Source organism: Triticum dicoccoides, chromosome 7B (assembly GCF_002162155.2).
Source record: "Triticum dicoccoides isolate Atlit2015 ecotype Zavitan chromosome 7B, WEW_v2.0, whole genome shotgun sequence".
NCBI lineage: Eukaryota > Viridiplantae > Streptophyta > Magnoliopsida > Poales > Poaceae > Triticum > Triticum dicoccoides.
In genome coordinates this window covers 421223306-421238984 of record NC_041393.1, presented here as the reverse complement: position 1 = coordinate 421238984, position 15679 = coordinate 421223306, and the positions used below count along the sequence as shown (strand labels likewise).

The window sequence follows — 15679 nt, the reverse complement described above, 5'->3', positions numbered from 1 at the left end:
GAGCCACCCCTTGTGGGCTGGTGTGCTCCCCTCTTATGGCCCATATGGCCCATATCTTTCCAGCGGGGGTTCCGGTAACCCCTCTGGTACTCCGATATGTACCCGGTACCCTCCGGAACACTTCTGGTGTCCGAATACTATCATCCTATATATCAATCTTTACCTCTCGACCATTTTGAGACTCCTCATCATGTCCTGATCTCATCCGAGACTTCGAACAACATTCGTTCACCAACTCACATAACTCATATAATACAATATCGTCATCGAGCGTTAAGCGTGCGGACCCTATGGGTTCGAGAACTATGTAGACATGACCGAGACACCTCTCCAGTCAATAACCAATAGTGGAACCTGGATGCTCATATTGTCTCCTACATATTCTACGAAGATCTTTATCGGTCAAACCGTTATGACAACATATGTTATTCCCTTTGTCCATCGGTATGTTACTTGCCCGAGATTCGATCGTCGGTATCTTCATACCTAGTTCAATCTCGCTACCGGCAAGTCTCTTTACTCGTTCTGTAATGCATCATCTTGCAACTAACTCATTAGTCACTTTGCTTGCAAGGCTTCTTATGATGTGCATTACCGAGAGAGCCCAGAGATACCTCTCATATACTCGGAGTGACAAATCCTAATTTCAATCTATTCCAACCCAACAAACACCTTCGGAGATACCTGTAGAGCATCTTTATAATCACCCAGTTACGTTGTGACGTTTGATAGCACACAAGGCATTCCTCCGGAGTTGCATAATCTCATAGCCGGAGGAATATGTATTTGACATGAAGAAAGCAATAACAACAAAACTCAATGATCATAATGCTAAGCTAACGAATGGGTCTTGTCTATCACATCATTCTCCTAATGATGTGATCATGTTTATCAAATGACAACACATGTCTATGGTTAGGAAACTTAACCATCTTTGATCAACGAGCTAGTCTAGTAGAGGCTTACTAGGGACACAGTATTTTGTCTATGTTTCCACACATGCATCAAGTTTCCGGTTAATATAATTCTAGCATGAATAATAAACATTTATCATGAAATAAGGAAATATAAAATAACAACTTTATTATTGCCTCTAGGGCATATTTCCTTCAAGGAGGACCAGTGAGGGGCGACTGGAGGCTCCCTGCCAGCATGCCGACGGTGGCCCTCATCTCCACGGTGAGGCCCCGTTTGGTTCCAGCCAACTGGGAGGTTGGAGGGACGTGACTTCCGGTGAAAATCGCGCAGACTTCAGTCATGGCGGACTATGGCGACATCTATGACGACGTTCCCTTCTCGAGGCATCATTGTTGTAGGTCGTGGCACCCCACTCGTGATGCTCCGGGAGAAACCCTAGATCTGGATCTACCGGATCGGACAATGATGGTATCTTTGATGCTGTTGTCCCTCCTGAGGACATCGTTTTGGAGCAAGTGCTAGTTGGACGGGACAAGCGGAAGAGGGTGTCTCATCCACCGCAAGGCCGACGGCAGATCCCGGTGGCATGGTGCTGCGGAGATTCGGTGACGGGCGCGTGTGGACGGATTCGTGCAGGTTGGTACTTTAGTGTTGGCATGGGTGGAGGCTTGAGATGTAGTTAACGTTTACCACTTATGCTTAGTAACCGAGGCATACTCCTAGTAAATGAGTTGGGTAACGTTTCTCAACCATGTGCATCCTTATTTATTTATTTTAGACAAAAGGCTCCAGATGAGTTTGACTTTTAACTAAGAAAGCCATCAACCAATAAGGAATTATAAAACATCCACGAAACTACAATGACCGAACCGATACAAAGGCTTTACTGGAAAGCGAACTGCACTACATCCTTAACAAGAATCTAAGAAAAGAAAAACAGAGAACACAGCTTGCTAAAGATGTTGCACGCCACACATTTTCACTCAAGAAATAATGGTTGTAGAAGCAAAGCAAGGCACAACCGACCTTCATAGGAGAATTGTGATCTAGAAAGCACGTCAGGGTTGGAGGGATCTTAGCACCTTCCTTCTCTAGCACCGAAGGGACACTACTCTCTCGCCTTGGATCAAAAGGCGTCGCTCCGTCAAGGTGTAGAGATGCTCACCGGAGAGCTAGAAGAATGCGAGCCTTTAAACCTAAATTAGCCACTGAACGGCCACCTAGATTGCTGGTGTGGCTCCTTATGCATTGATTGCTTTGTGTAATACGAAATGAATACTGCAAGGAGGAATATCCAATATGTGATATACACTGCTTACAGTATGAATACAACATGAATCTCAGAGAATTGAGGGTTGAGATATAGGGATTCGGCTTGCCTGCTCCCTCCCCATGCTCCCATCCGTGCTCCCACTTCATCCTACGGTTGTCTTTTTTCCTTTTTTCTTTCTAATCTAATCATCTCCCCCCCCCCCTTGATTTTAAGGGGTGGGGCCGGGCCTTATTTTGTTCCAATCAAAGCATGCCACATATGCGGGAGCACGGATGGACACACACGTGGGGAGCAGGCAAGTCTCGTCCGAGATATAGACCTCGCGTAGCGCCATATTACCATATTCACCTACACTTTCGAACACACGGATCTCTATCTTGCTCTCTTTCTAGTTTTTATTTTATATAAGACCCCCATAAGCATAAAGAATGGAAGTTGAAAACGGCATTACCTCATCTACTTGTACCAGATTAATCAAAACAATGTCAGAAAAGATTCTTCACGTACGAACAAATGTTTTCAAGAGAGCTGCAGCCTGCAGGTGCATGTCCTGAATTCAACAACAAATAAAATCGATTGTGCGACAGATAGTACTACATGTAGGGATGTAAACAGCGCCCCGTTTAAGCCTATTTACCAGTCTAACAGTTTAAGAAGGTTGTTTTTCTCGAAAAAATAAACTACTGAGGTAACTAAACGGGACTTGTGGCGCCTATTTATCGAGTCATTGACATGCTTCCACGCACTTATCTTTAACCCTTCTTGAGTTCACGCCCAAACACAAACCATTTTAGAACATCAGATCGATGATGGATCCGTCTTGGGACGAGCCGCCGACATCCACCACGATGCGGTTGCGGGAAAACCATTTTAGAGTGTCAAACCATTTTCAAAGCTTTGCTCCACTTGATTTGGACGTCTTTTCCTCAAAAAAAAAAATTGAGGGAAAAATCATTATGGCTAGCTTTATTAAATCAAAGGATAATTACATCGTTTGCAAGTTCTGAGACGGAGGAAGTACAAGTCTAATAGGTATATGTAACCACGCCCTCTCATATAACCATCAAATCAAATGAAAATGCTCCGTCCATTCTGAAAGCAGGAGCATAGAAGGGTGGTACACAAATAAAAGAACAGATATTATCTTCTTTTTTTGAACTGGCAAGAACAGACATTATCTCAACCAGATCACAGGTGGGGTCCGTTCCACCTATACAATACCCAAGGAGGTAAGATAGATCAACATTTGGTTCACCGTGGTACGAGTTGTATCAAGTTATCCCGTATAAAAGGATCGTTAACATTGGCTGGGCTGCCGTCATCTGTTCTGTGAATGCTTCCTACAATAACATCATTAGTAAAGAGCCCCTCTTTCTCTACTAGCATGAAGGATCGTGCATGTGAGTTAGACATGTAGATTTTCTTTATATGGGGCCCTTGATGGCATAATCATAAGCTCTGAAAGATAACCAAACTCTGGTCGTGCAGAGATTAGAGATTATGCTGCTACCAACAACAACAAAAAAACTAACTGGGTGGCAGTATGCACCATTCTGATTCTGAGAACACAGAATAGTACTCCCTCCGTAAAGAAACATGAGAGCGTTTAGATCACTAATTTCTTTACGGAGGGAGTATTTAGGCTGCTTTTGTCAAGTGAAGTGGGATTATTAGCTTGTTAAAATTAGGGATATCGGTCAGAATGTACGGCCATAGGAACAACATTTGTGTGCGTATGAAAATGCAGCAAGTTCATTGCAGGCTCCCTGGCTTCACAGTGTATTGCATACATACATGCCCAAGGGAAACTTTCAATTTTTTACAGCATATACTGACGAGGCCTATTTTAGTAGGACGGAATGATCTGATTAAACCCACACAGATTTCTAATCCTTCACCAAAGGATCGTATCCTCTCCAGGTTAGGCAAGAAAAAGGATCGACCAAACAGGGTGTGCCTGCGAAATAATGGGATGGAAATCATCACTACAACATCAAGCGATTCACTTGATTTGTCCTATTCTATGATACCTAGAGATTCACTTTACCTTGCTGCTGGCAGCTAATGCAGGACAATATCAAGACCTTCCAAGGCTTCTTGATCCTCTACCTCCTCCAGCTAAAATTTGCTCAAGACGGTGCAGATCAGCTGTTGCAGCGAACTTAATCACTGCCTTCGCAGTTCGCTGACTCCTAGACCATAGAAAAGACCATCAGTACCATTATGCTTCTCCCTACCCATCAAATGATGTTGGTGTGCAAGTCTCAAGGGCAGACCTCTCCAAATCAGAATCATCATCTTCATCAAGTGATGTGATATTTTCTTTAGTAAATGACAATGGATCAGCCATGTATACGCTCTTCCGACCATCATAGGCTGGAAGCCTCCTTCCCATATATAATACACTTTACAGCTTCACCAACTCTTAAATCACCGCATGGCTTACAGTTCATGACATTACTTCTAGGGAAACTGGAGCCTATGAAGAAACCATACTATCGCAAAATCTTTAAGTTAACAAGGTCTGAGAAAAGCATCCACCAAAAGCTTCACTGCACTTCATTTCCTCTCTAATAGAGGGATCAGTACCTGTCATGTGGTCAAACAAGCCACGATGCATACCATGCTTAAGCAATCATCTTGCTCAGCTAGGCATATATCATATTCCGGTTCTAGCAAGGAATGACTTGGGGCCATAATTGGCTTCAACATACTGATTAATGCTCTAATTTTAGATGGCTCTGGCAAAAGGTTTGCTAATGTGAAAGTGTTTGAGGTCAATTTTTAGTGATCGGTATTGTTTGTCCTCATTGTCATCAGCTTCTTTGCAGATCACTCCCCAAATAAGGGAGTCCACTAAAACTCCAAATATACAGTCATTGTGGAGTTTCAAGCTGGGAAAAGAGATAAAAATACCCGGTGCGTTAATACAAAAATAATTTCCAGCTAGTAGTTCAATGTGAGCATGCATGCAAAAAGACTATCCTATGTTATAAGATGTGGTAGTATCAGTTTGTAAATCAATATGTTACCTCTGGAAACCTTGGCCTTAACAGGAAGATGGTCCAAGAAGAACCAACCATTATCCACCGAAAGCTTCACTGCTTTTCGCCTCCTCACTACTAGACGAATCAGTATCCGTTATGCGGTCAGACAAGTCACAATGTGCACCATCATTTAAGCCATCATCTTGCTCAACTAGGCATATGTCATATTCTGATTCTAGCAAGGAATGGCTTGGAACCATAGTTAAATCCATCATACTCATCAATGATCTAACTTTAGCTAGCTCTGGCCAACATTTTGCTGATATATACGTGTTTGAGATCAATTTGTAGTGACCAGGATTGTTTGTCCTCATTGCCAGCAACTTCTTTGCAGTTCGTTTGCCAATTTCTGTATTACCATGGATCAGGCAAGCCTCAATAAGAGTCGCTAACATTGCAGCAGTTGGCTGGAACGGCATCTTGTCAATTATCTCCTCGGACACCTTCAGCAAACCTTCACGGCTGTACAAATCAACCATGCAAGAAAAATGCTCCACTCTTGGTGCAATACCAAACACAGCAAACATCTTGGCAAATAGTAGCTGCCCTTGAGTGACCAGTCCAGAGTAGCTACATGCTGAAAGAACAGCAACCATGGTTACATGGTCGGGCTCTATACTGTTGGCGATCATTTCATCAAAGAGCTTCAGTGATAGATGGCCCTCTCTTTGCATTCCATATCCCAAAATCAATGAAGTGTAGGCATGCTTGTCTCGACATTCCATCTGACCAAATACTATCCGTGAAGCTCTCATGTGTCTAGACTTTGAGTACATGTCGACAAGTGAGTTTTGCAATAATTTAGAACCACCCAATCCATGTCTAAGGATGTAGCAGTGCAGCTCCCTTCCATGACAGAGGTGTCCAAACCGTGCAACAAGGGAGAGCATTGTCAAGACAGTAACATCATTTGGACAGACACCTGAGCCAATCATCTCTCTGAAGAGCAAAGAAGCTTCCTCAACCTGGTCCATGAATGCAAATCCTGCTAACAATGAATTCCAAGCCGTGATGCTTTGAATTGAGCACATTGTAAACAGAAGTACAGCAGAGCTCATCATCCTGCATCTTGAATACATTGTTATCAACGAGTTTACCACACACTCGAGCCTGTCAAAGTATAGACGAACAGACACCCCATGCAACTCCCTGCCAATCCTCAGATACCCACTCTTAGCACACGCTTTCAGGGCAATCAGCACGCTCACAGAGTCCACCCCAGGCCCGTGGCGATTCCTCATCTGAGACAACAACCTGATCACTTCATCATAGTTCCCAGCCTTCAAATTCCCTGCTGCAACTGCATTCCACGTCACAATGTTAGCCCCAGGAACCCGCTGAAGCAGCTGAAACGCCTCGGCCCACATCCCCGCCGATGCATAGCCAGACACCATTGTGTTCCAGCTGACAACATCCCTGACAGACATTTCATCAAACACCCTCTGCGCATCCTCAAGCTCCCCGCACTTGACATACATCCCGACCAAAGCGTTCCAGACATACATGTCCAGATCATATCTACTCCTCCGAATACGGTGGTCAATCTTGCGGCCAATGGTGAGCTCTCCGAGCTCGCCGCAAGCGCGCAGCAGAGACGGATACGTGTACCTGTCGGTGTCCACGCCCAGCGCCAGCATCCTGACATACGCCATGACCACGTCTTTCCACAGCCTGTCGCCGGCGTAGCTCCATATGAGCAGGTTCCAGGGGAAAGCTCGCGCCTTCCGAGCCGCCTGCTCGACGGCGGAACGCGCGGCCGGGAGGTCGCCGACGGCTATGTAGAAGGAGGCGATCCTGGGGAGGACGGAAGGGTGCGCGGCCAGGCCGAGCGTGACGGCGCGCGCGTGGACCTGCTCGCCGGGGCGGTGCGCGCGGTGCGCGGCGCAGGAGAAGAGAATGGAGGAGAGGGAGGCCGGGGAGAAGGACGAGGCGGGCGGCTGTGGTGGTTCTTGGGCAGGTGCGGCGTTTCTCCAAACGGGTGGGAGGCAGCGCTGGATGCGGAGGAGTTGCTGCCTGGAGAGCGAGGCGGCGGCGGTGGTGAGAGAAGGGCGCATCAAACGGCCGCCGCCCTCGCCGTCACATCACACCGCGGCGGCGGCGGCGCTGGTGGGGAGCGAGAGGCTAATGGTAGGGGAGGCTCTCGGCGTCTGGGCGCGCCAATGTTTCGTCTGGGGTTTACCATGAGTGCACGCCAAGAGAAATCGGTCGCTTATTCTGGAACGTCCGATTCGCATCCAACGTCCCGGATTACCCGCCCAGACAGCACGCAAACTTGTGAAAGATTTCGTTCTCAGATTGAAATTGTATTGGAATGAAAGGGAAGGGAGAGAGAGAGAGGCAGCAGACACAGAAGTACAATTTGATTATATTTCTCTTGGCACCTACCAAAACACAGGTGTAAGAATCATCAATCCTCAAAAGAGGGTGGGTACTCATCTCTGAGATATACAATTGGTGACTGTGTGGGCAACAAATTTTTCCAGCGAATATCTTGCTAAACTTGGCGAAAATCTCTACATGAGCAAGAGCAGGCCTTCTTCTTCTTCTTCTTCTTGCCAGGAACCACCAGTCCACTGGCGCAATGGTGTGGGAGCTGCCGGCAGAACAAACCTCTCCGCTCGACGGGGGCGTAAAAAATAAGGGGATCATACACTACTTTCCATTGCCGAAGCCATCAACAACACCGAGCCGAGCTTCGCGGCGCTATGACCTGCCATTATGGGCAGCGTAGAGCAGCGACTCCGACTGGTCTCTCTCGGCGTGCTTGCCCTTTCCCTTGTCCAGACGAGCCCTTCGCACGGCTTGTTGGATCTGCCGCTCGTGCTCTTTAAGGATCTCCTCCATGTTTACCCCGGGAGGCATCAATGGTCCTGAGTACTGGATTCGGTTCTTCCTCGTGCCATTCACCTGAATGAACATATAGGCGAGAAATTATCAGCATGTTACACTACTGACTGAAAAGAATATATAGACGGGAAATTATCAGCCACATTATTTGCAGAACATCCACTACGAAGTCTAGACCCAATAAGAACCAACCAAAAATGCTAATGTATGGATTTTTCGGATTTTATTGAAACTGATCACGGCTCCTAAAGGCTAGGGTCATGCTTTGCTTTGCTCTCTACAAATGTTAGGAATGTAGACCAGCTAAAGCTAATTAGAAGAATTAAGTAACTCACCCCTGTAGGCTCCTTATCTGCCACCACTTCATCCTTCCGATGGGAAGATGACGGTCTTTCTTGGAATTGATGCGATTGCGACCATTTGGGTTTGTCAGACTGGTCGGCAGCAGCGAGTTGGCTGTATCTTGAACTCGACCGATGCTCTCTTAAATACTGTTTCCTGGCGCTGTCCCCAAGGTTAGACAGCTTACCAGTATTGCCTCGCTGCCCAGTTGCAGCAGATGGGTTAGACATCTCGGCAGCAGCAATCTGAGAGGTGTAGAATCTCTGGGCATTTGGATCTGTGCCACTTGATCGACCCAAAGTGGAGGATGAACGACCAGCATTCATCAAAGGAACACGGCGAACATGACCATTGTCTACTACCAGAGGATCCATTGGAAAGCCGGTAACAGCATCCTCCTTTGGAGTAAACTTATTACTACTGCTTTTAGGATTAACCGGAACTCGCCGTTGCTGCAAAGCCATGAAACGAGAGAGATTTGAGTAATATGAAACGGCGAACTGTTTATATGTAGCAGTATGACATCAGATTAGTTGTCATATATACAGTATAGTTGCCTCTGGAGCTGGAAACAATGTGTGTGCATTACAGATTGGTTGCTACATGGTTAGTTGGTTACAATAAAACAGTTGTGTAAATTAACTTCCAGACAAATAAAGAAGCAATTGCATTGCATCCCGATAATGAATCATGTATATAATGCATTCACCGAACTGCTAGCATCGAGTATTGAATGGCATGTTTCAAAGCTCAAAAGTGCAGATTGTGGCACCAGAAAAAAAATCACTCAGGAGACCCTTGGTATGACAATTATCAGGCTATACTAAGATCGGATTAATTCTGCAATACCTGTAAATCGATAGTGCCATTTTGTGCTGCAAGTTGTTTCCTGCGTCCAGTTTCAGATTCATGTCCTTTGGCTGCAGCTGCTCTTTGCCTGTGAACCAAAACGGATATAATTAGATAAATACAGAAATGCCAACGATAAAATCCATCTGTCGAAATTGCAGATTGCATAATATTTGTCTTGGGTTCTATAGAGAATATTACCTCCTAGCTTCTTCATCTCGAAGCTTAGCGTCATATTCCTTACTTGGAGGATATTTCGGCAGACTTGATGGATCACAAGCATAAGGCTTCGTTGTAAAGAACTGTTGTATAAAGTACAAGTACAGATTACAAACCAGAAGTTAAGGGTGGTCACTTCAGATATACAGAGGCAACCAAATCAGTTATCAACTAATCCATAAAGTGAAAAGGCTAATATAAAATAGCATCTCTTAAGTTTTAATATTAAGATCAAAAGATATTGTTCACTTTTGAAAATCAGTGTCTCAAATTCACAATTATGAGCTGAAAATAACACAGAAGTCCATATTTTCAGGGGACTTATTCACATTTGCCACAACTCTATGCTTGTATCCTGCCATTACTTTTTAGGGGTTGTTTGGATACTGGGATTTTACAAAACCAGTTTGGCCTACACTCGTTTTTGGTTTACAACAAACTAAAACTATGTTTGGTTAACATAACAAATCCAAGGATAAGTAAATCTTGGTTTTACTAAAACTGAAAAACTGACTTTATGGAAAAACGAAAATTAGACGTTTTTCTATAAACGAGTTCATCATCCGCCGCCGGCGACCGGCATACAGCGCAGCTGGCCTGCATGTTGCCGTCGCCGTCGAGTCCTTTCCCAGCACCAACTCATCAAAACATCAACGCATACCGCACCACCCGCGGCCCTCGCCGCCGACGTTGCCGCCGACCGCCGCCATCATCGTCGACCACTGGTCCTACCCCAACGACAACTGATCTCGCGTCGCTCGCGGCCGTCGCCGTCGTCGGACCATCGTCATCGCCGTCGACCATCGGTCCTTCCCCGGCAAGCCCTCATCCCACGTCACTGGCGGCCGTCGCCAACTCGCCATCACAGTCAACCACTGATCCTACTCGAGCGGGCACTCCTCTCGCGTATTCCTCGCCGACGGCGGTCTCTTATAAATTTGATCTTGATTTTGTGTGGCAGCAACAGATCCCCTGTATGCCCGTTCTTGTTCTTGAATGATTGGTCATTCTCATTACTGTCACTCATGCAAACGATTCACGTGCGAGCATTCAGATTGCTTTTGATGATGATGGGTATGGCAGGAACGACTAGTAGTAATTTGGCTGTTAACATGATCTCGTGCTCGAGCAGGCTGGCTTCCTCGAGGCCACAACGGTGCATCTTCGTCGGTCCTCACCTTCACCGCTGCCCAAGGAACCATCACCGGCGATGATGTCGACCAACCCAGCAGCTGCAGCGCTACTCTCTCTTCGGCCGCGACAATGATGGACCCCATCCAGGAAATACGACGAGAGTGCCAGCGTTGAAACTGGACGCGTTCATCTCTTACAGGGCAGTAACGGCGCAGCCTCGTATTTAAACATGTTTTATCAGCCAAACAAGGTTTTGTGTATACTTGTCCTAACTGAATTACTGGTAAAACTAGTTTTCTGAAAAAAATCAAACTAAAACGTGTTCTGTTAAAACTAGGCGTTAATCCTACTTATCCAAACAACCACTTAGAGCTACTCACTATTCACTCTTCTGTTAACCTTATTTGCAGTTGCCACTGCTCCTTTTCCATCCACCTTGCAGTTTAGTGAGATATTAAAGGACCAAAATGCCCATGGACATTCTGTCCGATGCTTCTTCCTTCTAAGCCACTTTACCTCCTCCATCCCCTCTCTCCACTACAGAGATCTGGCATTTCATCCCTCTCTCCCGCAACCTCCACCTTGTGGCCGGCATGTCCAGCTCGTGTCAACATTGGGCACATGTTCCCACCAAAGCACACAATCGCCATATGGGGCCAACTGGCAAGATCTGGACAGCCCTCCAGCTCAAAGAGTCGAGCTGAGCCTCATCCCTGCAAACGACAGGGACTGGGAGCTCAAGTGTGACAAAGCTTGCGTCGGTGTTTGGGCCGCCTTGCCGGCTGACTGCGTCCAACAAGACGAGGTGAACTTGGAGGCCACGTCTCATGCGGAGGCTGAGCGACAGCAGCAGGCATGACCCTATTCATGATCTGCTTGATTGATTGTACAGAAGAGAGAGAGACCAAGATATGGTCATTTGTTTTGTTTAACTATAAAACTTTTTGCCTATAATTATTGCTGCTCAAGATGGCTTCTAAACTGCATGCATGCAACTTATACTCCCTCCGTTCCTAAATATAAGTCTTTGGAGAGATTCCACTATGGACCACATACGGAGCAAAATGAGTGAATCTATACTCTAAAATGCATCTAGATACATCCGTATGTGGTCCATGGTGAAATCTCTACAAAGACTTATATTTAGGAACGGAGGGAGTACTTCACATGTATTCTTGATGGTCCTTTTCCAAATGGGGTGGGTGCCCTAAGTTCAGCAATTCCATTCCAAGGTGCTGCATGCAGGCCACCATGGTGTCATCCTGTAGCAACTAGCAAGGGAGGTTCACTATTGCATCTAGGCTGATGGGAGAGACGAATCAGAGGAGATATCGAATAGGAAGAGCCAGGAGGAAGAATATGACATGTGGGACCATCAAACGGTGCTTATGGGCATTGTGCAACCCTCAAAAGGTGCTAATGGGTGTTGACCGAATCAGAAACAGAGCTGCATGACAAATGTACATCTAACAGGAGAGCAGCAAAAATCAGCAACCCTGAAAAGTAGAGGTAGAATGCAAGTATGAGGTTGTACTAGTTGTAAATGTGTAAAACTCACTATTTTCAGATCCACCAAATGGCACGCCAATTATGTTTATATGCGATTGCAGGGACATAAAGCACTTTTAGCTAACATTTTATACATATCTGACCATAGATTCTCTTTATGACAGGCAATACAGCAGCCATATTATTCGCAAAAAAAATACAGCAGCCATATTATTCACAAAAAAAAAAAAATACAGCAGCCATATAATGTATCAATGAATGTAAGGGCAGCCAGAACTTACTTCACTTTCAAGGGCAGAAGCCGCAGTACCCCTATTATCAGGTTCTACAGCAAGTAAACGGTCCAGAAGTGCCAAAGCTGAAGGAGGGAAGTCCTTATATACATCACTCACACAACGACGATACGGATGTTGTGGTTTGAAGATTGTAGCACGCGATAACTTCAAATTAGCCCAGAACTCCTCTGATGGTGAACCACAAAGCTTGAATATTTTGTGCAATTGTTCCACCTGAAAGAGTTTAGACAACAAAAATTTACCTTAAGTGTCATAAAGTTAACGACATAGATTCACAGAACTATTCAAGACTAACGTAAGTACACAAGTAGGATTAATCCAAAGAAGCAACAGTCTTGAGTTTGAGAAAATTATGACTGCGGCAGTAGTCAAACAGTACCTCAGTTCGTCCTGGCATGATAGGCTTCCCTGACAACAATTCCGCAAGGATGCAACCAGCACTCCAGAGATCAACAGTGGCACCATAGTTAGTAGCACCCAGCAAAAGTTCCGGGGGGCGGTACCATAAAGTTACAACACGACTTGTCAAATTCTGCTTTTGGTTCGGATTAAAGAATGTAGCTAGACCAAAATCTGCTATTTTGAGGGCACCATTATTGTCAAGCAGAAGATTAGCACCCTTTATATCCCGATGCAAAACACCACGACTATGACAGTGACCAAGTCCAGACAGTAGCTGGTGCATGTAACACTTGACCTGAATGGGTCATTTCCGAAGTCAGCACGGAATGAAAACTAAAGGCACAATAGAAAACCTTTGAATGGAGATCAAAGAAAATGTCCAGAAGGAAAACCTGAGCCTCTGTGAATTTTATGCCAGGTGTAGCAGCAAGTCCCGCAAGATCATGCTCCATGTATTCGAACACGAGATACAAGCTACTAGACATGCGTGATGTCACCAAACCTTCGAGCTTAATAACATTTGGATTATCAAGTCTTCTTAAGATGTGAATTTCCCTCGCCATAAATCGAACACTCTCAGGATCCATGTTGGCAAATCGAACTTTCTTAAGTGCCACAATTTTTCCATTCTCAAGATCGCGTGCTTTGTAAACGCTGCTGTAGGTACCTTGCCCTATCTGAAATGTTTAAAAGGCAAGGGTGAGAAAAAACGTAATAGCACAGAATCAGCAGTCCGATAGTAGTTTCAATTCTAATTAATCAGATTGCTTTACAGGAGTAGGACCACAGCGTATTGGGCTCTATTTTTCTAACTGCACCACGACATCGAGAATGATATTCCAAAGCTTATGGGATCTAGATGTATTTACACTATTGCAACTGACAGAATGTCCTATGCCATTAGAAAATGTTCAAGCGCTTTGAAACATTCACACTAAATCACACCTAAACACAATTCAGAACATAGATGGCCAATAAAGGTCTTGAGCAAAGAGAAACAAGATGATAAATTTGTGGTAAGGATGAACCTTGTCCAACTTCTCGAAGGACTCTGCCTTGCGAGGCTGCCACCCACGGACCGCCTCTGTTGCCACCTCCGTGAGCCACCTTGGCCAGCCAGCCGCCACATGCTCCCCCACCACTCCATTCGGCACATCTATGATCCTTGGCTTCACCTCACCCCTGATGCCACCACTCCTTGGTTCTTGCTCTGCCATGCCATTCGGAGCACGCCTGCGATTCACAGGGGCAGCAACCGCCCTCTCCACATCAACGACGCTAGCGGCAGTTGCGGCCACTTCCTCTGGCAGCGGCACCACTGCATCGACCACGGGCGCAGGGGGCTTCCGAATCAGCCTGGCCGTGCTGGCATCTTTGGCAACACGGTGCCCGACGCTGGAGGACGTGGCTGCCACAACTCCCCCTTCTTCTTCATCCTCCTCCAAGTCCTCGTGCCTCTTGCTGGAGTTGTAACTAACCAGACGCCTCAGCGAGTTGCTGGATGGGCGGCGGCGAGGCTTCCCCTCGCCGCCACACTCGTCGCCGCCATGGAATTGCTTCGAACTGACGCATCCCATGGGACAAGGATCCCGGCAGGAAACCCTACTCCAAGAGAATCAAGACGACGACTTGAAGAGACTTTCTCCCGCATCAGGCCCTCATTGCTCCCCGAATTGGAGCGCCAATCCGGGCTCCTCCGCAGATCCAAATCAGAAGGCAGACACTCGGGAGCAGGAGGAAGTCCCCCTCCGCTCCAGCAACTTCCGAATCAGGGAGCGCGCGGCCAGGAACCGGCGCTAACGACGACTGGAACTGGGACTCCGCAACTGCAACGGAAATCGGGATCTTGTTGGAGCACTCGAGTGGAAGCGGCGCGAGTTGGGCAGGGCAAGGACGAACCGGGGCGGGGAATCCGGGGTGGGCTGGGATCAAAATCGAACCTTGCCGCCGGAAAACCGCGACGCGTCGCCCCCGCAGATCTCCCTCCCTCCCTCCCTCTCTCCTTCCTGAGTGCTGGCCTTTTTCTTGGGTCCTTTTGTTTGGTCTGTTGCAAGTACCCGGTCTTCTGCTTCCCTTCCCTTCTCTTCTCTTTTTTGGTTGGTGAAAAAAGGGAGAGGGCAGAGAGAGAAATTGTCAGCGAGAGGGAGACGTTACTTCCTGTTTTATTTTTTATATGATGAAAAAATGAAAAGAAATCGGGAATCGAGGGCAGACAGTTTTTGGAAAATCTGGGAACTCAAATAAATCTCTATTCAATTGCTTAGCCATGTGATCTTTGATTCCCTCTGGTTTTGTCAAACTTGGCCGTGTCAAAAGCATCCAAGAACATTGGCAGGAAATTAGAAGAAGTCAACAGATGAATAGCACACGTACACCTACGGCGAAGAGGGTGTGGTTAGAGATATGATAAATTAGTAGTAGCTCAGAAGAAAATGAGTGACAAGCTGTATATAGCAAGAGAGATCAGAGTTGGTTCAAGGATGCAATTATTTTGTTGCAATGTCCAGTCCGTGTGCTAGCTTTTGGCTCTTAATTACTTTCTTTGTGTTAAAAACATTTTCATATTATGGGACGGAGAGAGTACCTACTTTTTTCTAGAAAAAAAATTACATACTTAATTTTGTGAAATAGTATGATTTTTCTCAATAACGTATACACAACACAGCTAGATCTAAGTATAATATGATATGCCCGCTCATGCGCATTCGAGAAAAAGATCTAAATATACACGAGATAGCTCGATCATCAACTGTGAATTGGGCTCTTTACCCACCCCTATCTATATAATATGATACACACACTTGTACATACTTGAGAAAAAGATCTAAGTATAATATTTTGCC

The 15679-nt window shown here is 45.9% G+C and overlaps 1 protein-coding gene across 1 annotated transcript; it reads right to left on the bottom strand.

The window, feature by feature from the left end:
- Positions 1–3919: 3919 nt before the first annotated feature.
- LOC119337869 lies at positions 3920–14845 on the bottom strand. The gene is made up of 11 exons (XM_037610098.1): positions 13865–14845; positions 13229–13513; positions 12814–13131; positions 12420–12647; positions 9478–9578; positions 9277–9364; positions 8421–8879; positions 7949–8145; positions 5224–7032; positions 4239–5085; positions 3920–4148 (listed from the first exon to the last, which is right to left on the bottom strand). The coding sequence occupies exons 1-9, from the start codon at positions 14411–14413 to the stop codon at positions 5274–5276; spliced, it is 3984 nt and encodes a 1327-aa protein (XP_037465995.1). The 5' UTR covers positions 14414–14845; the 3' UTR covers positions 3920–4148; positions 4239–5085; positions 5224–5273.
- Positions 14846–15679: the final 834 nt, after the last annotated feature.